Source organism: Corapipo altera, unplaced genomic scaffold (genome assembly GCF_003945725.1).
Source record: "Corapipo altera isolate COAL_440 unplaced genomic scaffold, ASM394572v1 45, whole genome shotgun sequence".
Taxonomy (NCBI): Eukaryota; Metazoa; Chordata; class Aves; order Passeriformes; family Pipridae; genus Corapipo; species Corapipo altera.
Window position 1 is genome coordinate 8,728,669 of NW_020884877.1, and position 26,997 is coordinate 8,755,665.

The 26,997-nt window shown below is 35.8% G+C and overlaps 1 protein-coding gene across 1 annotated transcript in view; it reads right to left on the minus strand.

Moving 5' to 3' along the window:
• Window positions 1–26,997, minus strand: part of PARD3B (par-3 family cell polarity regulator beta) — a 398,190-nt gene that overhangs the window by 167,785 nt on the left and 203,408 nt on the right. Inside the window, exons 12-16 of the mRNA XM_027636917.1 lie at window positions 25,339–25,509; window positions 22,037–22,166; window positions 16,440–16,536; window positions 14,292–14,407; window positions 2,684–2,728 (exon numbers count right to left, since the gene is read on the minus strand). Of these exons, the coding sequence (XP_027492718.1) occupies window positions 2,684–2,728; window positions 14,292–14,407; window positions 16,440–16,536; window positions 22,037–22,166; window positions 25,339–25,509 (559 nt within the window). The remainder of the gene's footprint in view (window positions 1–2,683; window positions 2,729–14,291; window positions 14,408–16,439; window positions 16,537–22,036; window positions 22,167–25,338; window positions 25,510–26,997) is intronic.

Genomic DNA, 26,997 nt, shown 5'->3' on the forward strand with positions numbered 1-26,997 from the left:
CATATACACACACACATACAGACACACACACACATATACACACACACCCACTGAACTCTGTTTTTTTCCAGAAAGGGATGAGTAGGCTCCATCAATACAGCATTCCAGTGCTTTTGATGATGGCATTGTGGAAAACATTCGCAACAGTAAGAACACCTGTAAGCACTGCAGGAATCTTCCATCCAGCAGGATGATGGACAGGCCAGGTATAAGAACCAGAATTCACAGATGCATTTCTGTGAGGGTGATATACAGGAACAAAGCTGCAGCCATCTTCCCATAGAACATGCTTACACACTCGGGGTGTGTCCAGACATACTTCTAAAAATCAAATCTACTTTCTAAGCGAGTGCAATATATAAAGAGACAGATGTAGAGCTACAGATCCTTCTAATGGCTTGGATTTATGCAGAATTGTGATATTGCTTTTTGAAATGAATGCACGCCTCTAACTCCTGCTGCTGTTCAGTAACATGTAATATGTGAGGGATACAGTAGCTGTACAAAAAGCTGAGACTAAATGCTTGAAGAGCCACTGCCCCAGAAGGAATAGAAGGGATATTTCCCTAGAGAGAGTTACTCAACTGCATACTACAAAGAACAAGTCATGTTGAAGGAGAGAAGGGATAATTGCATTGATTGTTAGTAGGTGATAATTAATTCTGTAGAGAAACACGTTTAATTTCCTGAAGTCTAGAATAGGATGGAAACTCTTCGTTTTGTAATGAGAAAATAACCGTGTTTTGCTCCCAGCACAAGGAGCCGCAACGTCTCCCTTAGCACATTTCTAAGGTGCCTATAGGAAGGCAGCACAACGCACAGTGTTAAAATAAGAGTTCTGTGATGTGACTGAATGCCAGGAAAATGCACATATGACATATAATTCCAAAATGCATAGAGTAAAAAGGGACCAGAGCAAAAGAACACCACATTCCCGAACAAACGTATAAAATAAATATCTGAATGGAAAAATGTGAAAGCCAAAACTGCAGCTTGATTTCTCTTTATGAAGGGTTATGAAATTGAACACAGAAAGGGGAGAAACACTTTTCAGTGGTATTTGAACAATATTTAAAGGGGATAGGACTGAGTAAAATAATTTACATTCCAACCTTCTCAGAAGTTAGCTAGCTCCTTTTATTCTGAGAGGGAAAAAAACCCCAACTTGTAGGATCTTTGTAGCTATTCCTTTGGTGATCTGTTGAGCACTGATTTTAGTCTATGAAAAAAGTTCTTAGGTACATGTGAGAGGTCTGTGAAGACTAAGTAAAGCAAACAAGCCAAAGTTCACCAAATATGGGTCCACATTTTCATGTAAAATTTGTAGGTGTCTTCAAAAGAAAACTTCAAAGTCACAGTTCTCAAGAATCTGCAGAAGTGTGCAGAAGAAAGATCAAACACTACTAAAAATGATATTATAAAGCTTAATGTAGCTTTAACAATTGATTGTCAAAGAGTTATTATCTTACCAGGTTCCCCTCCAATACTCTTTCATAGCAGTGAATTCCATTGATCTTTGGTAAACTGCATGATGTTGCAATGTTTGTAGCAATTTTTCTGAGCAGGGAAAAACCCAAGGGCAACACCCTTAGCTTCTTCAAGTTGACAAGATCATTTCTTTGAAGCTTTCACATTCCCAAAACAGAAAGCTGAAAGAATTTTTTTCTTCCCAGGAGTGATAATGTTACAAGACACATGAACTACTTACTCCCTGATTCAGAAAGAGAATCCAAGAAGTTCACAGACTTGGGAAAGATGCCAAAAAAATTTAAAAAGAATTTGTCTGCTAAGTTCAGGAAAAGGTCTTCAGATAAGGAAAATCCACACCAGAGAACTAAAGAAGGACACCCAGTTGCACAGAGAAGGAATACCATATCAATCAAAAATCTCATAGTCAACCTTCCTTTACATGAATTCTGCTTTTTAGATCTATCAAAGGAGTGGAAAAAGCCAACATACAATCATGCTACAAAAGGGCAGTCTGAAACTTCAGGGTTATCTAACATCAGAAGAGAATGCTGAATAACTAAGGTTTTCAAGGAAGTTCAAGGTTTCTCATGTCATCTTACCAAAAATCATAATCTTACGTCACGTTGCCTTGAAAGTATTTTAATACAACAACTGAAAGTTGTGCAAGAGCACGGTGTGGTTGGCAGAACTTAGGTAGTAAGTAGGTACAGTAATGACAGCAGTATGGACTAATTTTTTTTATTACTATGGCCTGAAAGTTTAAGAAGAAACAAATTATTTCTATTGCACAAACACAATGAAAGGAAAATCTCTAACACTCCTGTTTTTTTAACTCTATAGAATTTTTTATTTTTGTCTTCACACAAGAGGAAAAAGCAAAGAAATACTTGTATTTTTCAAAATGTGTACTGTTTAAGTCTCTACGCCCCACAAGATATGTTGCACTTGCCCTTATTCGAAAGGGCATATTCTCCATTTTACAACACCCGCACTGAAAAATAAAGTTACAACTCTTCCTGCAAACAACTTGGTTACGTACACTGCCGGGCTACGAGCAACCCATAATTCATCATCGTTCAACTTGGAGTCAGTGCATACAAAGTAACGCCTTAATTTGCAACTTTCTTAGTCACCACAGTTGCTGTAAGCTGATTTCATTTACTGCCCATGCTACTTTCAAGTTGCTGACTTTTTCTCCAGGAGGACAGCTTACCCGATTTGTGTCCGGTCAACAAACCAACTTTGCTTTCATCTGCCACTGGAGAAATAAAAGAAAAGACACAAAGATCAGAAACTTATTTAAATTCACAAGCCTTTGAAACACTGTCAAATTATTTCAGACACAGCATCCTTAATCTTTAAATTACAATAATCTGGAAAAAAGTGCCTTTCTTTACCTCATCCACCTAGGGTGCTTCAAAGTTCAAATATCTGAATCAAAGCCCTCTGAAACCAATAAAAGGACTACCAGCAGTCCTTATAGGTTACAGATCAGGACCTCAGCACTTACACACTCAAAACTGAGTTGTCGGAAGAGCAATTGCATTTGTAAATAACTCATCTTGCCAGACAAATCACAGGGCATAGGAGAGTTGTAACATTTTCAGATCAAAGACCTCAATTGTAAAAAGAATCCAGATGTGGAAACCTTCCCATCTGCAAGACATCTCACTGACTTGCAGGACCCTCTGCAGACAATAAGGTCTCCCAAAACCTGATCTTTTCAAAGGCTTATGCATTTTCTATGTTTTATTTTTATCTGCAAATCATAACTTTGTAGTATTTCACAACATTTTATAAAGATGTTTACAGTTGCAACAGTTTGCAGACAGAGTAGTGGAAGAGCAAATTCTGAATGTAACAGAAGTAGTAACATTTGCTCAGTAACTTTACTTCAGTTTATTATCATATATCTCAAAAAACTAATTAAAGTACTCTCCTGGAGGGCTGGGGGGAAGAACCAATCACCATTTCTTAAAATGAATTCTATGCAAAGAAAGGGTGTTAATGTAATGTTAGGGATGATAAAACAAGCACAGGAAATGAATGTCAGGGTTGAAAGCTTATCCTTCAACTCTGCCTGCCCAAGCACTCCCTTATAACTCGCCTTAAAATGTAATCTCTTTATATGATAAAATAAACTGTAAAGTCATACCAAAAATACTACAAATGCAAACTTGAGCTTTGCATAGTGGTCACTATAAAAGTTTACACAGAGGGTTATCTGCAATGAAACGAGAACCTGCTATTTTCTACCTAGAAAAGAGCAGTGTAGTAGTTAATGACATTTAGGAGCTACAGTAAACATTTTCTTCTATTGTTTCCCCACTTCACTTTTAGGGAAGCTCTTACCCTCAAAAAATCAGCATCAAATTCAGAACTGGGATTCACAACTGAAATCATGAATCCACAACTAACCACTGTAACTCTTTTCCACTTTTGTAATCCAATTGTCACCTGATTATCAGTAAACTGACATAGTGTAGTTTTTTTGTAGGACATAGATGCTATTAAAGTGAGGCTATCACTGTTTGCAGTATTACGTAAAGATGTTGCTAAACAAAACAGCAGCAGGGCTCGTCAAAATTAGAAGTGCAACCAAAACTCAAGGCAGTTCTGCACTCCTTGGCCTTTAACCTTTCATCTAGTCCATGGAAATGATAACTATTTAGCTCCTTGCTATACAGCTTGATCCTATAATGCAAAATGACTGGACAAAGGTTTGCTATAAGGATAGTTCACACTCCTTTTCCTCTTTCCTCCCTCCAAATTTACCTCTAAGAAAAACAACTGTGGAAAACTTTAGTCCCAAAGGTCAGTGTTTTGACAAGTTATGACTGTGTGAAAACAAGGGATTATAATGGAAACTGATTCACAACCTTAATTATAGCAGTCACTAATGGCAACCAGTATAATATATGATAATTACTTGGAGTAGGTTATGTTACAGTACATAGGAACTTAAAAAAAAATTACCAAGGTTCACGGTGTTTTTTTAAAACTATGCTGAGGCTTGGCTTGCCTGAAACTAAGTTTTACATTATTAAAACGGATAAATCCATTTAACTTAATCATACTTTACACACCAGCTTCACACACAAAAATTAGATTTTAATACTGGAGGGAAAAAAGGAAGAACAAAATGATTAGAAAATGAAAAATAACCTTACCAAAATACAAGGTTAGTATTATGAGTTTAAGCACACACATGCACAAAAACTGGAAAATGCAAATATTAAAGTTTTATATCAAAGTTTGAACAAAATATGTGTGCTCCCCCACGGGGTAGTTTTCATTTCATGGGATATTATGCTGAGGCAGTGCCTTCTAGGTTTGCCATCTTTCACTAAATTGAACAGGAGTGGCACAGACAAGTTCATTCCTTCCCTCTGAGAACAAGGAGAAGACAACAGAAAAACAGAAAAAGGCTAACAGGAGATAAATACCATGTATGTCAAAGTTGAAAACTTTGTAACTAAAGTTTTCATTTAGGAAGTACATAGGACATCCTGTTCCAGAATACAGCATTTGAAAACACTTCTCTGCATGTTGTTAGAAGTTGCTGCAATCATTCAGTTATGACAAAAATAGTCTTTCTCTAGATATCTTTCTTGGCCTTTGAATAAAGCAAGAATTAAGTGGAAATTTCTAATATTCTACTAGTGTTGGTCTTCGTAGAAAATCACCTGGAAGATTTTACACAAGGAAAAAATACCATCTCCTCTTAAAACTGTAGGAAAAAAATTTCTAATTATTTTTATATTGCAACATCAAAAAGTAATTACATTGCAAATAACTATGAAAAATTTCAGCTCAAGAGGATCACACTTGGGAATGCGCAAACTGTAACTATTTTTATGAAGACACTAGAATTACTATATATTCTTGAGTTAGAATTATTAAATGCATAACATTAAAAAAACAGAAACCACCTAATTTGGGGACTGTAAAGAAAAAAATCAAACAAAAATCTTGGAAGGACTCATGCAGGGGAGTAAACACATTTATAAATAAGACGACGCTTCTCCTTAACTTGTGAATAAAACAAACACTTCACATTTTGAAATGTCCCTGGAATTCCAGGGGATATTAGTCCATGAAGTTATTAATGTTTGCCCATAGAAAACACACTAGCTCTTTTAAAGTAACATCTATAATCTAGGAACCACATTTTCACCACAGAAGCCAGTTACATATTCATTGTCAGAAGTCGAAGTAATTGCTGAAATAAAAGATGAAAGAAGTTCTACAGCTATTTAATTAAAGCATGGATGTTTGGGGGACTAGCAAGACCACAGATTATGAAGGATGGAATATTACTAAGCAAAACAAATCTGTCCAACTGACAGCAAACAACTGATAGGGTTTTTTTTAAACTATGCCAACAACCACTACAGATGATAAAAAACCCTACTCTCTATGCCATGAATAATCAGATTTTATTAGTATTTCCTATGGTCATATTCTGGAGTGCTGTTTTGCTTGAAGAAAATAAGGAGCATTGTTTAGCAGCAGTAAAAGCACCCAACATGCATCCATGTTCTTCCATATAATCTTTTGATTGCCATTTCTGTGCCCTGCTCAAGACAACGAAGGTAGCCATTTTATTGGAATTGCGTGACTTTCAATGGTTTCATAACAACACATCGTCAGTACTTTTCAAAGTTTGTGTCAAAATACAGCCCAGGCATATTTACAGGTCAACAATCTAGTCCCCAACTATGGTTCAGAGAAGCACAAATCAGTGCTGCTGCCAGCTGTGATAACCGACTTCCCTTCTTTTTCCCTGTTCAACTGAACCATTATAGTATTCTTCCCCAAAACAAGAAGTTACTACTATTCACAAGATACAGGGTACTACTATTCAACTTAGTGACTTTTTTCTGAAGGATCAGTTTTGCTGATTGACTATGAGTTACTAAAAAAATCTTCTAAACATGTGAAAGTCGCTTGTGCTCCTGCTGGACAAACTGACACGTACCTTTGAAGACCAGCTGCAGTTCTGCACTCAGAAAAGAAGCAAACAAGGATTAAAATTACAATTAATGAGAAATAATAATACGAGACACCAAAACATCAAAGAATTTCCTAGAAAACCAATTTCCTGATACCTTTATTAGTTAATAGGAAACCAAATGAAAGGTTTCTTAGTGTACAATAATCAATTCACAAGGGCTGTATTCTCAAACTATGTATAAAAATGATGCTTCTGTACTTTTTAGAATCCATCAGTTTCTATGGTATAAACACATGAAAATAAAGCAAAGCCTCAAGTTAGTAATTGTTTTTTTCTGATGAAGTGTATCCTTACCAGCCCTTTCATCATAATGAAGGCAGTGCATCATCAATTAGTTTTAGTCAGTGATAGTGCCAATGACATAATTCTCCTGCCATATTTATTTTCTTAGTGAAGCAAAGTTTCCCCATCTAGGAGTGGCATAAATCACCTGGAGAAATTGTGTCAATTGTTGGCTCACAACCATCACTTAGGAAATGCTGCTTCCTGCTCTAGGTTTGCCCTGAAGTACCACATACAAAGACCACAGGTTTTTATACTAAAATCCAGAATAGCAATAAAATGTGTGTATCATGAAGGGTAAACTTGCACTGTCTTAAAATATTTTCTTTCACTAATTCCCCCTCCCCACCTCTCCACTGAAACTTCACATAAGGGCCTGTGTTCTGGGGTCACCTAGATATCCACCAGCTACTTATTCTTGAAGGATTAAGAGTCCTTGGATAGATTTCTGTTTACTTCAGGGTTGAAAAGCACCAAGACTAACAAAAAGCTTGCTCAAGGGGCAAGGATAAATTATACTTAGTGGTAAGAAAGGTAAACCTTTTCCAAAATGGCATCTAACACAACATTTGGGGTACATTCAAAGGCAGGAATAAATCACATCCAAACCAAGATTCTGGATTCTTTTTCTCTCCTGTTCAAGTTTTTCTCTAATTAGATTTTTCAGAACAATTTTGTTAGAACTGATTTAATACTTCAATTCAATTGTGTTCAGAGAAGATCCCCAAGGGAAACATCTTGTGTGTCAGCACATGAGAATGAAAATGCTTAAGCTTGCATTCACTATTACTACTTCTTGTTGTTGAAGAACCAGCAATACAGTTGATGCTGTCCACTGGATGCATTTAGCTTTAAATGGAAGTTTTTCTCCTGGCAGAAAATAACATTGTTTTACAATTTCCCAGGCAGCATGATGTAAATTTCTTCACTTTCTTGTAGCGGCACAACTACTCATTCTTGAAGGTTACACTGTTAATTGAGGCCATCACGGCTTCTTTTACACTTTTTTTGTCTTCTCTAATCCTCTCACCTCTGTTCCAGAGAAACTGCACAAGGCTAAAACTCCCCCGCTACATGTCTTTCGCATGTCATTAACACTTCTTCCAAACTCCTAGGGTTAAACTACAAGTTCCTAATGTAATCTGTCATTCTCTGGTTGAAAACATTGATAGGGAACAGATTTAAGACAAAGTTTAGAGAACAGATTTATAACAGTGTTCTTATAAGTTACTTTATTATCATCTTTCTTTCTTATAGTAGCTATACATTAATGTAATTGCTATTTTATCCCACTAACACTTTAATAATATAAATGCATTCACAGATCAACTCGAACTTACACTAAAACAGTGTAAGAAAATACCACCTCAACCATGAGTTACCATTTTCTCAGCTGTGTCACCATCACAGCTCATACAATGCTCTCTGTCTGCTCCAGAATAAGTTTCCTTGAGTCTTAGACAATTTCTACAAAACCAGTCCAGAAAGTTGATATTCTCTTTTGCCCGCTTCCGTCTTTATGCCACAGCTCATTGTCCCCTCAACTGCATCAATGTAGATTTGGTGTAAAACTGAGTAACAAAATTAGCTGTGTTAAAAGTCTCTCTTTTCACACAGAATAAACCTAATTTCAGTCTCATTTCAATTCAGTTCACAGGGTCTCTATCACTTAAGAAATTATTTTGTTTCATTCCCTACTTATAGATCTTACAAACAGAAATTTGAAAGTTGTCTGAACTAAGAAAATTACATTGTATTCATTTCTAAAAATTGATTCTCCAGAGTGGCCTCAGAAAATACACATCTAATCTGATAGTACTAGAAAGTTACTTATGACATAAGATAGAATAATGTTAAAATTGCTTTTAGCCCTTCATCCTAAAGACAATCACAGCCATAAGCAATACAGTTTTTCCTAAACACATGACATTTTTGGTTTTGGAAAGTATTTCTTTTCAAGAGATGATTTGTTAAATTAGTCTTATAAGCCAGTAACATTGAAAAGACTGTTAGAATTCTGATCCATCTTCTCCATTTCCTCATTAACATTCTAATGAACCTAACTAGGTCCTAAATGCAGTTCTGGAACTGGTTTCAAGTCAAAGGAACCAAATAAATATATCCCATACATACAACGTGGCTAACAAAATGACAATTTTAAAATACCAAACCACCTTTTGGCCCCACTGATACTATAACTCTCACTAGGGACCTCCCAAAATGTATTCTTTTAATTTTATCTGAATCAAAACATTGCTTAAAAGAGTAATCTCCATTAGCTCTGTCTGGTCCTCATTTGGCTATGTTTTCAGATATTTATTTCAGGATACAAAATTACACTCAGAATAACAATAATCTGGTTCAGAGCAAATCATGAAGCAGCTAATAGCATCTTGATTGCATTTTCCACATCCTTCTCGATGTGAAATACTGGTTTCCCTTTGTTTTGAGGTGTTTTAAAAGAATGAACTGTAATTGAATGCAGCCCTTCACTAACAAAGAAATTAACATTTAGTTAAATATTGGCTTCCTTGCAGAATATCCCATACCTTATATCTTGCATATTTACTTGCTAATTATTCCTAAATACATAAGTTGGCCTATATTTCAATAAATACGCCCCAAGGTTAAGGGACTCCAAGTATGTCTAATGATGTTTTAGCAAACAATATTTCACTCACATTTAAAATCAAGTGAAGGACATATACGTTTCTTCAGGCTGTAGGGCTTAATCAGTTAAGATTTATGGGTTTTTGCTTTAGATGGGGAAAGGAAGAGGGAATTAAGCAGCACCTTGGGATAGTGGTCATGGGTTATTATACCAACATCCTCAAATATCTACACAGTACTTTGCCTGAATTGATACGCAACAAAATTGCTATATATTCATATGATTCAATTTCATGTTGCTTCAGGTTAAAACAAGCCACACTTTCATGTGTTTGCATACAATTCCCCTGGTTGTAGTTTTTACAGTACATTTATGCATAGCTTAAATCACTCCTGTGCATAAAGATTTATGGAAAATAGGGGTGTTGGAAACAGATAATAAGACACCTCCTTTCCTTTCGTTTTCTTAGAGCACACAGATTTACACCTTTCGATACAACATGAAAAAAAATTTTCACATTAACATTGCAAAAATTACATTTTTAAGATAGTTAAAAGAACAACCACTACTGAAAATGGATTCTGGTGAAGTATTATATAGAAATTCTTCTCTAGACAACTGCGGTAATATAAGGAAAAATGTGTGCATATAGGAGGTTGTTAAAAGAAAGGGAAAATCATCCTTCCAATGACTTGTATAGAAGCCATTGATTTCTTCATTTTCAATCTGCCCTTAAGTTTCAAAAATAGTGTTCCACTTCAGTGGGAAGCGACAATGCAACCTTTATTTCTATGATTTTCTATTTTGTTTTGCATAGTTTTAACACTGTACTATAAGCATAAGTCCAAACGTGGCATGTAGTCCAACTCTGGTCAGCACAAGCATTCACTCCAAGTCAGCCTTTGTTTGGCCCTGCACAAATTCTCGAAGTCACAGTTATAAGAAGGGTCTGTGCTTTGTCAACATACGGATGGTCGTGTTTGAAGAACAAAAAAATTTATGCAACTGAGTAGATGTGTCAAGTGTAAGGATTAGTAGAAGGGGGGCTGTGCAATTTTTTATCACCAGCAGGTTCAAAATAAAAGTAGACAAGGCAAAGAAAAATATGCCATAAGACACGGGATATGAACTCCATCAGTGATCCAGAAAGTGCTGTCATTATCTCAACACAGCAGCAGGGAAGAACATTAGGACTTATAGCTGATATGAAACTAATCTGTACTCTATTGCTGTGAATGAAGCTGTAAATTTTGAGAGGCATTTGAACACCATGGAAGTGATGGATGCTAAAACAGGGAACCAGTCACCCTGCCTCCATATACTTTGCACAAGGACATCTGTACATATGAGGCACGTTCTGCTCATATCTGCAAACCAAAAGCATTATCATTACCACTAGACTTGCCTTTTGTATTTTTTTTATTTCCTACAACGGTAACTCAATAATTCACACGTAACACTGATTTTTTTTTTTTTTAAATTTTTTTAAAATAGGTGTAAGCAAAAACTAAATCGTCTGCAAATAAAGTGAGTTCTTGAAATACACCAAGGATTCATGCTATTCATTAATTTAGCAGTTAGGACTTGTGTCAGTTCATACAGCTCATGGCACGCACATGGCAGCACAGAGCCCTGCCTAAGCAACCAGGTGGCAGTGGCTTGTGCCCTCTGCTCCTGTCCAGCTGCCCAATCACCAGCGCAGAAATGCTCCAAGTGTCAATAAACTAAACTACGTCTGCCCTACTGGCAAGTAACCTACAGCTTTTGCTGCACGTGCCAAGTTCCTTTCATTGCAGGATTTGCTCTGGAGAGTGACAATGACAAATTGATGCAATGTGTTAGCAATACTGAACAATTTTTGGTCGCCCATTCTTATTACCTGATATTATTCACTGAGTGTATTCATTTATAATATTATTATTTTGTAAATAGGTATGACTGGAAAACAGATTAAGCACTCAAAGGTTTCTGAGTCTAAAATATATAAAACTGAAAAGATAAACATCACTGTTAAATAGGTTTCCATTGTGTACCCATGTAATTATACACTAGTCTTTACTTAACAGATTTGCCTCTTGTGTATACATCAACCCTCATCAAAGCCAGAAAGACCCTTATTATACAGATTCACTACTTCCCTAATTTACTGAATTTATTATTTTCACGTAAGGTTCATAATCTATCGTAATATCTGGATTCTCTTGTATTTAAAATTTTCTGTTACCTACCTTTGATGATCCTTTGGATGGCAACATCATTATGTAATTCATATCTTTATAACCTTATAATTAGCCAATGGATGCATTATACACATTTCAAGGTGAAGTAAAATGTTTTGTAAGTGAATAGCAGTAGAGATTTCACATTTATGCCCGGTATTACACCAATTCTGTTGTCTACTGAGCCTGTGATGTTATTCTGGGTCTCCAGATCCAATTTGCGGGTGATTTCCTAGATCTATGGAGACACCTGATTCAAAGACAACTTGGTTTGAAAAGGAATAAACTGCATCTAAGTCACATTTTCTAAGGTCTCAGACCTCTCCTTCTGGACTCCAGTTCTGTGTTCTTTCTGTTAAACATGTTACATTTTCTTTTTTGAAGGGCCTGACAGAACTTGAGAACAAAAGAAAAGCAGTAAGTGGACAGCATTCTATGACTCCTGGAAAAAGAGGCCTAGCACTTTTCAGAGGGGACACCTCCTCTTTGCTACTAAATTTGCTGGAAGATGAAGACAGTAGCACTTTTTTTTTTTTTTTTTTCAGCAAACAATGCACTGGAATCAATAATGGATACACAGTTGCAGGTTGCGATGAGAAGTTACTATGGGTCATGACTGCAGTTAAGTAAGGAAACAAAAAAACAAGTTCCCTTTCCCAAAAATCCATTTTTGGAATGTGAATTACATGAATGTTTTATTTGGAAGCGCACTTTTATACACTAAACTATTGGGGTTTTATTTGTATTAGAAGCACTTTATATCGCAGTTACTTCCCTTGAGATTGTCATGTTTCTTTTTCCATTTCCCGTTCCAGCTAGTAGCTTCTGCTTCAAATCTTTCAAAAGCTGGAAAGTCAAACATGGTACTTCACTGCTTGCTAGAGAACGGCTGTAAAAGGTCCTAGCTTTCATCTTCCTCAGTTTTATTGTTTTTATGCTATGTGCAATGAATTTTACTTCATCTATTGTGATTTATAAAACAATATGGTGCAGTTGTTTTAGAATCTCTCCAGTTCTCTACATGACTGTCTCAAGTAATAGATTCTTCTTCACATTTGTGTCTCCAGTCAGACTGATTATCAACCCTTTCATTTTTTACTTTCATAACAGAAGGTGCATTTTCAACACCTACCTTCTAACAGACAACAATTTTTGAAAGATCTAAAAGACATATTTGTATCAATTTTTTATTTTATTTTTGCACCTAATTTTATTTTATTTTTTATTCATCATGATTTAGTGACTGATATACATTCTCAAAGCATTGATTCTGGATGTCAAGAGCAGATTGCTTTATAGAATTTGAAGTATAGGTCACTTGGCAGTTCTGAATATGCTCTCAAGTGCACTCTCATTGCCTAATTTTACACTGGTGCTTGTGAGCATTCTTTCTAGTGACTTCTGTGGGAACTGGAAGCAAACTTTTAAAAAGACGACTCAGTAAAGCTGAACATTAATTTTTCTAGTAGACTACATACAGTCTATGTTTAGATTCAAGTCTGTAAATGCAATCATTTTTTGAGGAGCATTTCCATTCTTAAAAAATACCTAATCCATTACTCTTAGTTAAAAACAGTGGAACAGAACTGCAAAAGGGTTGGGCTGGTCATGCAGTAGCATTAAAATTCTGCCTTAAAAACTCTCTTAAATTAAATCATATCCATTCTTATCCCGCATTAATAACTGTCTGGTCCTACATGCTATTAGAGGAGTAAACACATTTAATGTTACATTAAAATATTCCATTAAGATGACAATAAAAATCGACAATAAAAAACATAAGACTGATCTAGAGCATTTCACAGAAAAACGAATCAGCAAGGTAACAAAAAGCTACCTTGAAACTATATATGAAATTAATAATTTTCTATTAATGGTGTACAAAATCTGATCCAACGAAGTGCATAAATCTATAATTACAGATATCCTAATGGTAGGTCTCAAGGTTTCCCCCTCAACTCCTGAATTTGGAAAAAAACCCAGATAAAGTATGGCAAAGGAGAATTAAAAGGAAAAAGAAAACCTTACTTGGTTTACTTTGAGACTTAAGAAGTTTGTGAATTTTTTCTTGAACCTTCATTAAAATATGGCTTGGTTTCCAGCTGCAATAACCCTTCAATCTTCCACCTACAAATGCTTTCCTGGTATTGAAAGAACCTTTTACTTTCTGCTTCACCCACCCTGCAAGCTTTTCTGCACAGCTCTGACGGGTAAAGAACCACAACCTTACACTCTTCAAGCATTTATAAAGATCTACTGCAAGGCTTTGATTGCCTGTGTTTGTCACTGTCGATGAAGAAATAAACAACTTGTCTGAGGAACCCTTTGTCCAGTTTTGCAATCATTTCTATTCTATAACAGAAATTACTTTTGGTATTGCTGGTTTTGCTATATATTTTAGACACACAACACTTGCACAGCAATTCTTTCTGCTCGTTTTTCTATCATTCCGTCTTTTCCTCAGCTGAGATTTCAATACAATGAGCCTCCACCAAAAAACCCCAAACTTTCTTCAGCTTCAAGAAAAAGGGTACTTGCAAATAGATGCTACAGGAGGCTGACCATTGTCCCCATCACTGTAACTCCTCTGCAGAACTTACTCCCTGATGTTAGTGTTAAAGAAACAAAAGCAAGAAAGAGAGATAGGCTAAGGCTAAAAAGTTGACCTGTGTGTCACCCCACCCCTTCTTACCCAGATCCATGCTTTTTGAGGCTTTCAGATTAATTGATTCAGACTGCTTGGCTGGTGTCAAAGATCTGAAGTTGATGTGCTGATCTGCTAAATGCACTGCTGAATTTATGATAGGGCTGTAGGAATTAAAAAAAAAAGATATGCAAAATATTAAGGCACCAGTTCAAACCACAAGTGAACTAATTAAAGAATGCAGAAATATACGTCTTTCTTCCTCTAGTTGCTTACAGCATGCATTTTTAAAATCAGATATTGATCCTCAACTTCCTTTTCTGAGATTTAACACCTTCAGTCACTTGTTTTTCACCATGGATGGAAATATAAATGTAAATGATTAGTAATGATTTTTTTTTTTCCATTTTGCTACTTCTATCTAACCACTGCATTTCCAAATAACACACTACAGAATGTTGGAAAAATACTGACAATGTACCTGGATCAATTCTACTTCATCTGCTAATAAAAAATTATTTTATAGCTTTGCACCATTTATGTAGAGGCTGGAGGTCTTATGGAGGGTGTCATGACCTTTTGAAGAATTCCAAAGTATCAGGGGTTTGGTTAGTTTGGGTTTTATTTTGTTTTGGTCTTTGTTTAGTTCTTCTACTTCAAGGCAAATTTCTAAACATTTCAAAATTCTGCCTGAGTGAAACTCTAAGTAACTTTCAGGTGTTGAGGAATCGAAACACTTCAGTGTAATCCATTTGAAGTCTTCCATGTCTCTTTTTGATTAAAAACAGAAATTACTATTTTTTAAAATACTGTTAAGCAAAAAAGCAGTTTGAAAATTAAAAAAACATTTATATCCAAATTGTTCAATCAAAAGGTTGGGTTTACAGCATCAAAATACTTTCCCAAGTGTTTTGTTGAAATGCAGTTTCAGTGAAATCAGCATGACTTGATACTGCAATTCAATTTCAAGAGAACTTAAGTTCTAAATGGAAAAACAATGCAACACAGAAAAAGTCAGGGTGGGAGGAAGGGTCCGTAAATTCATCATCCTTTTAATATATTTAAGAGAATATTTTTCTCCTAGCTTGTTGAAAAAATTAGGAACAGATTCTAGCAAATAACTGCAGTTGAGAATTTACTGCTGCATTACATTAATATGTGTAGACTTTTGTTTGTTTACCACGTAATAAATACCTGTCTGGGACATCAGAAATTATGAAATTATTCTAGTGAAATTACTCTATGTTAGCAAAAAGAAAATAGGAGAGTCTTGTATGAAGAATTCAAGGTATTCATAATAAAATATATCTACTCTTTCATACTACATGCAAACATTTAAGGGTAGTTTTTAATCACATCCGTGCACACAAGGACAGACACATGGCTAAATTTTGAGTTGAAATGCATATTTTCCTAATATCATTGCAATAGATGCATGACTATCATAACTGAATACACAGAAGATGAATAAACAGTATTCAACACTGCACTTCGGCATCACAAGTAAAATAGGTTGAAATTATGCTTTGATTTGAATCCTGTGCTATTAGAGACAGGAACAGTATGAGCCATCGTGAACTTCAACGTGTTTACACTTTTTTCTGACCTTCCAAACTTCTGTATTTACTAAGGAAATTAAAGCTTTTAGCTGCTATCAAGTACATCAGCTTTTACAAAAGCATCTGAAAAATCTACTTAATGCATTTACAACTGGTAAAGTGTTCATTAATTTTTCCCTTACACATTTCATTGCTCAGACTTACTGAAGATTCATTTTGTAATCTCAAGAATGTCTTCGGCTGACATAAGAAGATTCACTTTACTACAAACTGTGTTTGGTTAGGACTTTTAAAGCTTTAAGAGACTTCAAACTGCATTTACACATAGCATCCACCGGTACAATTTTAAATTAACTTTTTTTTTTTTTAATAGGGATTATGCTTTGGGATTCTTTTTGTTTTACTGGGTATCATATATCATGGAGAGCAGGCATACTGCAGCCTATGAACAACTGAAATGAACAACACACTAGACGCTGAAATAGCATTCCCAGCTTATATTAAAGGATCTCGCGAGTGATGAAAAAGAGTGGTACAAATTTTAAAAAAAAAGTTATTTTACAATCAATTAGAACTATTATCACAACTACTAATCAGGACTTAGTGCTGTAACTATTAAGAAGAACTGAAGTCCAACCTATGATAATTCTCATTCAGCAGATCCTCACTGGGATGTGGCGGGAGAGGTGGAGGGGTTTCGTTTTCACCATTGCCACGATCAGACACTGAAAAGTCTGAAACAAAATTTAAAAAGGGGTTAAATAAGCCACAGGAACAAATACATTACATGAGTTCACTGACTGATGACTGGACTGGAAGGCCTCAAGCAATGCTGAAGTGAATCACAAATTATTCAAATCCCTAAACTAACTAAACTAGAATTAAAATCACACCAAGCAGAAAATGCACCCCTTGGGATTTCCTGAAGAGCTGATTTCCAGATTTGCATATGCATAATTAAAGGTAAATATAGGGAAACTTTGTACTTATAGTGAAGTTGAGTGCAAGGCACAATTGCTTTACTCCATTTGAGTGGATTTTCACTTCTACATAGCTGCATCCTAACTGATTGTAGGTTCGTGTTTTCATTCCCTTTGACGGGGAGCATTTATCTCTTTTCACGTACAGAAGAGAACATATTCTCAGCTAGAAGAAAAATTTCTGTTATTCTATGGCAAGAGAAGAAAGAGGCATTTTTTAATTACAGTCTTCGCTTTCCTACCATTTTGGTAACTCCTCCTTTACGTAAACTTTACAAAAAGCATTCAGTTAACACCAGAAAATTACTTGGTACGAAGACAAACATGAACTACTCAAACCATTCAGAGCTTGAGGTATTACATACCTGCAATATTTTATAACACTGCCATGCCCACTGTAGGCTAGTTCATTATTGTTGTGTAAATTTACTTCTCGTCTAAAAGTCTGAGCTTAGAAAAAGTCCCTACATCTTTCAATGTAGAATCTGTCTTCAGCCCTCCAAAACTTAATAGGAAACATGGACACTTTCTTGTCTTTCAATGGCAGGCAAGCAATCTACAATACTGATGTATCACACTCATATGAGCTGTTCTGTTGCACAGAATGTTCGTAGTCTTTTTGCACAATTGTGTGTGAAAGCACTGATCTGACTTGAGAGAAAAAGGGTCTAAAAGGAGGGATCATGGCAGAAAGAAATAGATCGTATTTATTTGATAAGAGCACTGAGATAGTTCCCCTAAAAGAAAAAAAAAACCAACAAAAAACCCCAATCCAAACAAACCTACAGTATTAGCTCAAGGATCCTATAAAACTGCTATTGGTTGGATAGCCTCCTCAAGATTAGAATGATAAGAAATAGCTCAGACCTTATATCTCAGGAAAAGTGTGAATATCATCAGAAGAAAGTGAAGATGAGCAGATAAGTTTTAATGGGACCTTAAAAATTATCAGTTGCCAGTCTGACATAAAAAACAGATATGCTGTCTAATATATGCACGCTGGTTTCTTGCAGTGTGATCACATTCTTTCAGGTTTGAATTTAAGGACAGGAAACAGATGAGGAGTAAATGGTAAGTTCTCACAGTAGAAAGAATTTAGAACAAAGGGGATCTCATACTGTTCAATGTAATTGATTTGCAAGATGAATCAGAAGATGAAAACATTTCCTCATATGAAAAAAACACTCAGAACTATCAAAAAGAAACAGACTATGAAATTCTGCAAAAAGATTGAAAGACAGGTGAAATTCCCTGTCAGAGACTGCAAAGTGATACACACTAGAGAAGGGGAAAATCCTGAGACATACATGAAGGTTGTTGCTGTAGCAATTATCACTCTGGAACTGTACACTAGATGAGGCATGGATTGTTCTTTGAAGATATGCTTAGTGAAGTCAAAGGGAGACAGCCTTTTACAAGTCCAAAAAAGTCCAAACACTCCAACTAGAACTCAACAGCTAGTGTGCCTAGTTTTGAAATAGGATCTGAGGTTTCATTCTTTTATCTGAAAACCATGTAATACAACTAAGAAACATACTGAAAAGGTAGCAAGGGTAGTTGGACACATGTAGAAACATTCCTACAAGGACCAAGGATTAGGATTCTTTAGTTTAGAGTAAAAAGCAATAAAAGAGGATACAAGAAGAGCCTATGAAATTGAAAAGGGTACACATAAGGTGAAAAGCAAGCTCTTACTATCTCATACACAGTAACAAGATGACAATCAGTGTAACTATCAAGCAGCACATCTAGGACAAACACGAGTAGTATTTTTTATAGAACTCATTGCTATGAGAATGTTTTGGGAACAAATTTTTTAAAAAATATTACAAAATGTACCAAAAGTTGGAGAGACAGAGCCTCTGACTTCATAAGTCCCTAAACCACTGATTACTCACACTAGGAAAGAGATATCTGATGGACAAAAAAGAATTTAAAAACCTAAAAAGAAAATCACACACTCTTATGCTGTGCTCAGCCTCTTTGAGCAGACACCTATAGCCACAGCAAGAGGCTGAGTAAATCAGGTCGTTATTTTAACTTAGATTCACAGTACTTGAGACATCATTTCACTAAAGCTGCTTGGTGTGGGTTACCACTGGTATTTTTCTTGCAGTAGACAAATGGTACACACAAAAGAATGTCAAGATTTCCTCAGTGAATTGGAAATGATCACAAGGGACTACAGCTCCCAGGAAAATGGGAGCAGAAGCCAGAGAGTGAGAGAATTTAACCTAAGGGGCAGTCACCAGCTCCATGTTGAAGACCTCAGGAAATGACCTTAACAGATCCAGAAAAATCAGAGGAACTTCTAAGCCACTGAACAAGACGTACTCAATTTTCAGATACTACAGAGTAAGAGAGTAAAAAAGATAAAGAGAGTAAAAATGGATTCTGTCTACAAGACACATGCAGTGTTTACAAACAAAATCTAAATAATTAAATAAAATAATTAAGAATGTCATTTCCTTATTTTCTATTTTGACATTACCACATATGCATGAAAACAGAGATGCTTGTACAACCATGAGGACTCAGTCTATGGTATTAGAAAAAGTTTGATTGTTCGACTACTTAACCAGAGAGATGACAGCATTTCCCCTATAAGTGTTTATAATGTAGGGTTATAAGAAATATATTAGAAGCTCTAATGAAACACATTCCAGTAATCTTTCAACACCAGAAATGTAAAGCTGCTGGCACTGAAGTATCAACTCTCAAAGAGGTTGTTCTAAAAAACACTGCGCAACAGCTTGGCAGCAAAAGAAGTGAGGACCTGAAGGCAGCAAGTATTATTCATGCAAAAATAGAACAAACACTGGCATTTCCATATTGAATCAGTATCCCCTCCCCCTTTATTTAAATATCCACAGGCAAGACAAAATTTAATGTTTTGGCTATAAGCACTTTTCCCCAGATATTAGTTTTTCTTGCTCATGTATAATAAAAAAGACTCTTAAAACAGACAGCAATATTAGCAGGCCGAGCTTCAGTGTATTTTTGCTGAGCTTTTGTAAGAATTTTATTGGTAGGAGGAGTGAATGGTACTGGAAATAACTTATTAGAAAACATTAATTAGGAAAGTGACATTTTATTAAACATAATACAGCTCCTGTCATTAAATTCTTACATTAGATTCTGTGTTATGTTAAAAATCTCTTCTGTCTTTTATTATTCTTTATAAAAATGTACCAACTGTACTTCTGCATTCAAGATCTGGATGGTACACTGTGAGCATGTATAAAGGACTGCTTCTGCCCATCACAAGAAGCTCACTAGGTCTTTGACTCATGTCCTTAAACAGACATACAACCAGAAGTTCATAACTGAGTTAAAAAGAGGGTTGTGCACAGCTGTAGTGTTTTGCCTTTATAGATGCCTTGAAAGACTGAGGACAAAACTTTATAAGAGACAATGCAAAAAAAATTTTTGAACCGGTGATGGGAGGAAATAACTGACAGGCTCATATGGAAAGCAGAATAAGCATTATCTCAATAATAATTAATACTGTGAGTTCAAAATAAGAGAAATATGCGAGACCAATGTCAGCCCAAAGTGTCTTTCACCAACATAATTTACCAGGTCAGCGCTGCAGCCACCTGCTGCTGCAAGTGCCTCTGCAGTTCTCCGTTAAGATCACTTCAATTTTACTCATCAAATGCCAAATCTGCAACTGAAATAGTAGTACAATGATACTTCTAGTAAGTGCTAGAAACATCTTCGGTATTTGCTATCCACTGGGAAGACCTAGCCATGCCAAAGACCTAGCCTGTACCAGCAGCACTCCAAAGTATTCTTTCCACATCTGACACATTCTCTTCCGAGGCAATCACATTTCTTTTGCTATAACGCCTTCTCGCCATAATTCTTTAATTAAAAAGATGCCTATTGAAAACTATTTTATGATTGGGCTGCAAACTAGTCATCTTGATTTTTGGATTGCAACTGTAGAACCCTTATCTGAAAGTACAGCTCTTCCACACACTTTGTTTTGAATTTAAGTGACAAGTTACCTCTTGCCATTCACCTGTATCAATGACTCCAGAGCATTTGCTTATATGTTTTTTAAGTAAGTATTTAAAGGCATTTGCTCCTTTCTGATCCTTTGGCAACAACTAACTCTACAAAGCAGATCCAAGGTAGAAGCTGCTTTTCTCCTGTAACTACAGAATCAGCGTGAAATCCATAACAAGCGAAATGTAAGGTAGATCTAAACAAAAGGATCTGATCTTTGAATATTTATAATGCTTCAGCCTGTATCTAATTCTTTGCCTGGAATCACACTGTCAAAATATTGAAGTCAACACAAATAATTTACCCTTAAATTCTGTGGGAGTTTTTCTTGAATTTTTCAGATAAGGGCTCTTTGGTTTTGACTAAAAGCACCCCACACATAACAGCCTATGAAATTACTTTTTGCAGGCCACCCTGATTCCACAGATGTCTACAGAAGTGGGAAAAATCATGCATAATTCAACTACATCAAAGAAAATCTTTTTTTCCTACTGGAAGGTATTTAAGTATGTGTTTGGCTTGAAGGATGAGAGTACACTTAAAAGGATAGGGGTCAAGACCATCTCAAATACTTAAACTTTACAAATAGTTAGTACCTTGCTGAGTCAGGAGCAAATTGGACAGACAGTACAGTATGCCATCGGAAATGAAAGAAGATGGGAAAAGAAGTGGCCTTAAAAGCTCTTACTTACATATGCTCGTACATGTATATTTTCTGTGCACAATGTACATGATTACTTAATTTTTTTTTAATGAGGTCATTAATATCATTCCAATTTGTAAATTAAGGGAATGTTTCTAACCTCTGAACAAATTTTACCTTAAACCTAAAATAGCAAGTGTACTTTATGAATATCATGTTTTAGTATAAGTTAATTTAGCTTATAATAACCTGGGACATAATCTAAAAATTAACTGCAAAAATCATTGCACTCATTAAAGACATATAGAAAATAAACATTTTGACAACATATATTTTGCACTCATCATTTGTTTTTTATCCAGCCTTACGTGTTGGGGCAGCGAGCTAGAAACTGTTACTTAAACTGGAATTTGTGCCAGGAATCTAATTCACAACTTCTGAGTCAGCTCTCCCACCCTCTCTGGATCTTCAAGCCTCAAAGTAACATAGTGTGCACTTACTCTAATTAACTGCTTTTCTAGTGGCTGTGGATTTCAGAAAAAAAAAAAAACCACAAAGCACTCTCCTTCAGCACAGAGAAGGATATCTAGAGACTACCTTTTATTCCCTCCTGAGGACTGCATGTTACGAGTTGCTGAAGAATGGCATCATTGCGTCGGGAAGCAGCTGTGAGGTTATGACTCCCATCAAAGGCTGATTTTTGAAAGACTCCCTGGTCTGAGCGTTCCTAAGGGAAAAACAGAACCGCACATAGTGACAAAATTTTCCATGTTCAACAATGCAGAAGAGCACCCACCACTGCAGCCAATGCACAGATAGAGTGTGATGTCACGTGTTCACTGTACACTGCTTCCTTTCAAATGAGAAACTCGAGAGATCGCTTCAAAAGTGCCGTTTGTGTGCGCTGACCACGAAATAAGACAACATCTAAGCAATAACAACCATTAAGAATGATGCACGAAAATGAAGACTTTTTTTTTTTTTATGACCCACAACTGGCTTCATTCAAATTCTCCATCTGGGAGGGCAGCTTGTGACATTGTCAACACAAGAACACGGGCAATGCCAATGGTATTTTTCTGCCAGCCAGCTGGTTCCCTTCTCTCTGAGACTGAGTGCATATGTTCTGATGATCACACACTAGAACAGTTTTGCAAGTAAGGAGTTACACCAAACTCCCAAACGCAGGTCTTCTGGCTAGCAGCTAAACAAACTCCTGTCACACCTCTAGTCAGCTTTTCTTTTGAGACATTTCCTACCCCCCATACATGCCATATCGCCTAATTTATTCTCCTGAGCAGTTGCTCAAAGGAAAAATGTTGGGAAAAAAAATAAAAATAAAAATCACAGTTTCTAAAACTGGGACAGACCCAGAAAGACATTTCTGTACTCGTTATTCAGGGAAAACTGAAAACCCACACAGGGGAATATTATGGCTAGTTTTCAAAACAACCTTTATATTTTCTGTGATTTTATATCTGTTTTTTTGAAGGAGGTTCTAACTGGTTTCTATTTTTAAACTGCATGTTCATCATGCCAGCAAATGTTATACTAAATATATAATTTGTTAAATTTTATAGTCATATCTACAGAAGAAATACTTGTATTTAGCCCATGTAATTTATTTTTAAAACGATGCAAGAGGTGTAATGTATTGGCAAGTGATTGCCAGCAAACCAACACATAAGGAAGGACAGCACGTCACATCACCTTGCAACCTTGTCTTTCAACCTTAATAATAAGAAAAATGTAACTTGATAAAAATGAAATAATAATAAAATAATAATAGAATAAAAACAACTAAAATAAGCATAATAAAATGGTAAAAAATGCACCTCAGAACACAAATTAATGCTGGGATGCTCACGGTGACAATATGGCTACAAATGTAGGCTCAGTGGAAGGCAGCACATGCAACACTCAAGGCAGCATAAGCCATTTGAAAAGGCTATTTTGAATCTCTGTACAGAAACATGCATGCACCACACAGCCACTGACAACTATGTTTCTTCTTGTAACTGGAAATCCTTTAGTTTACATTCTTTACATTGTAAAGTCCACATTTACTGCTTTTTCATGGATACTGCTAGCTAAATTAAGTCTTGCAACCTCCAAACCGTCCATCAGAGACTTGTATGGACTGGGATAAGGAGTCTTAAATTAACGTCAACAACAGCTCTGCTTTTCCAGCTCTTTGGTAAATGACACAATCAATATCCCAACAACTGATCAGTAAGCAGCCTAATTCGAGTATACATCTTATAAAACATAGCTGTCATGGAAAACCTCCATTAGTGTCCTGACCAATAAAAACAATAATGCGTTTCTAAACATATTCTCCCTCTACCAAGCTGAGATGCAGTACTCTGGTAGCTGTTTTGAGAAAAGGAAAGAATGGGCAACAATGCATTTCTGCTGCGTTCTCCAGACTCAAATGGAATTACAATTGAACCTAAAGACTATCCTATAAAAATTAATTCCTGTTTAAAATGAATTTGATTCAATCAAGACCTCATTATGCATTCTTCATAGGGCATGAGTCAAGACTATTTACTCCCTTCATACACCTGGATAATATTCAAAACTATACACTTATCTACAGAAAGCAGCCTCATACTTTTATTGGGTCAACCTGATTGATTGGAAGGTTTTTTAAAAGAAAATTGGCTTTTGTGTAATAAAGAAAACTTGCAGGAGTGAGCCTTCTCTGAAGGTGAGCTATCTTTCTTCTATCACAAAAGAGCACAATTAATATAACATATACTTTATAATTCTTCCTTACAGCATGATGCTGTCACATATAAAAGGAAAGTAAAAAAGGTGTTTTCCTCTAAGATACATCAGATTTTCATCCTCTTCCTCCCTGATATTTTATGTGAATACACCCACAAACATCATTGTTTGTAACATTTTAAAATGTTCCAGTCATGCTTACTAAATAAGAAACTAGTAATAATATCTTGGAATTCTACAATGAGATTTATTACAACCTTTTATACCCCAAACCTGCTTCTAGGCTCTTTTATTTTTAAGAACTGTACAGATGTTTAAAACCTATTAAAATATTTACTCAAGGGTTAGAATCAAAACTGGGATCAGTAGAAAAGGTAGCCAGTATAACATATATATTGTCTATGTAAAGATGAGGAAAGACTGTGCATATGTGCATGCATGCATAAAAGAGGGAGCAAGGGAGATCATAAAACCAATCCTTTTCAAAATAAGAGGCAATTGGCAAACATCAATTTATACAAGGTCTAGAAAACATAATGGTTAAAAATGTCTTTCTTCTCTTATTTTGTTACCTTACTTAAGCAAATTTTATGTTAATCAACTCAGAAACCCATCCTGAAGGGATCTTCATCTGACCAGGAAAAGTAAAATACTAATTCCTTGAAAGTCAAAAATAAGAAAAAAAAAAAAAGGGAAGACAGGACCAGAAAAACACACTCAAAAAAATAATTAAAGTACTAATGAAACTAAAAAAGAGAGAAGTAAAATCCAAGTCACACTAAGATACTAAGGTCTCTGATTATAACAACAAATGAAATCAGAATAACTTAAAGTGTCTGTATCCCAGCTATTGCTTCGAGGAGGTAGCAAACAGTCAAAACTACATCAACATATTAATCTTAAACTAACCCTTTTTGGAATCACCTTTGCTTTTGTTCTCACACTTGTCAAATTAAAATAAGAGGCAACTTTTAGCCTAGTCTCAACAGGAACAGCAAGACTAGAAGAAATCAACCGAACATTGTGTGAATCCTCTCTCCATAAAGTCAAGAATTCCTTCAGCCAGGAGAAGCTTGCTGTGAGCAAGACTTTAGCCATCATCTCTTGTATGCAAAACCACCGGGACTGGAAAGACATTTATCTAATAAATGCATTCACTGCTTCACCTCTGTCTGCACCTCTAGTCTCCGGAGAACTACCAGCTGGATCCTCCCCCGAATGTTCCCTTCCATGGACATGGAGCGCCTCAGTGTTTCCATAGCCTCGTGATTTGACTTGCCCAGCAGCGACTCCCCATTAACTGCAACAAGTTGATCATTTACTCGCAAACGGCCATCCTATAAGCAAAAAATAAAAACAGAATTTTTTTTTAAAAACCCAAGAATTGTTAGGCAGAGGTTCTACATACAGGAAAGCAAGATGAAGACAATCTGACGATGTTTCCTATAATTCAAGAAACAGGAGACTGCATAGTGCCGGAAATAACTTTGTGTCCAGTAATTGGTCATTTTTTCTTCTATTTACTACATTTTGTAAAGAGTTCATAGCGCAAAGACAAACACAGAAGTGCATGCACAGACTGCTGTTTTTCTCACATGGACAGCTTTATTTATATCAATTAAAAACCAAACCAAACCAAACCAACCAAATCCTCAAAAACAAAATAATACAAACAACAAAAAGAACCCAATCCCCCCCAAAAAAGGAAAAGAAGTTTTTGGTTAGTTAAAAGGGCCCACACCACAGTTGTTAGTATCCCCATTTCAACCACAAAGGAGTACTGTAATTTATTTTCCCTGCATTATCTCCTGTAAGGTCTGGTAAGAAACAGCTCCAAAAATTTTGTCTTAGAGTCTTACTAGTGTCCACCTTCTCACAATTACCATGCCATCATATGGACTAGATTTCTCAGTTCAGAATGGTCACTAAGACTTAAGCATCCTTATTAATTAATGCTGTCCCTATATTACAACATCCAAAACTGCTGCCAATAACAAAATTAGGGTTGAGCCATATCAAGTAACCTATGCTTTGAAAAAGTCATTTAGTTTCATTTGCCAAGGTTAACTGACATTTGTGGATGTAATAAAATTGTGGACACTGCTGTTTTTTGATTTAGGAATTCAATTGCTGTTGTCTTTATGATCTGTGATTTATTTCTTTTCATAAAAGCATGTGCCATAGACTTCTCTCTTTAACAAGAAAACAAGGTCCGTATAATTGAGACACAAGAGTTTCTTTTAAAGCTTGTCAAATTCACAACTATCAGGTTGGCATCAGACCTCAAACAAGAAGCAGAAAGAGTAAAAAACTGAAGACATCCAATATAAGGCAGTGAAGGAAGAATAGCAGGGAAAGCTCTTGCACATAAATACACTGTTTGGTTAAAATGAATCTGGTTAATTCACAGGCTCATCACGAACTCTCCATAAGGCACTCATCTGAACTGTTTCCATATTTCATGCATCTGAGTAATCCAAAATATATATACTATCTGATTTTTATTTTTTCTATAACTAAGATGTTCAATTAATTATTCTGCCAAGTCTAAGTTATTTTTGCTCAAGTGAGTTGCAGTAGCTGTGACACACCCAGCTTTACTAAGTGTTATTTTTGTTGGAACTGAGTATCATTAGTACCACGGCAGAGTAGAGATAACCACTGAGCTGAAGAAGAAACAGCATATACCAGAATCCAAAATAAATTGGGATGGACAAGAAGATGGAAAGACAGAGTTGGGAGGTAAGTCATTCAGTGAAGGAAAACAAAGAGAAATAAAACTTTTCTCAGGAGAGTGTGGGAATGGAGAACAGAAAACAGCAATG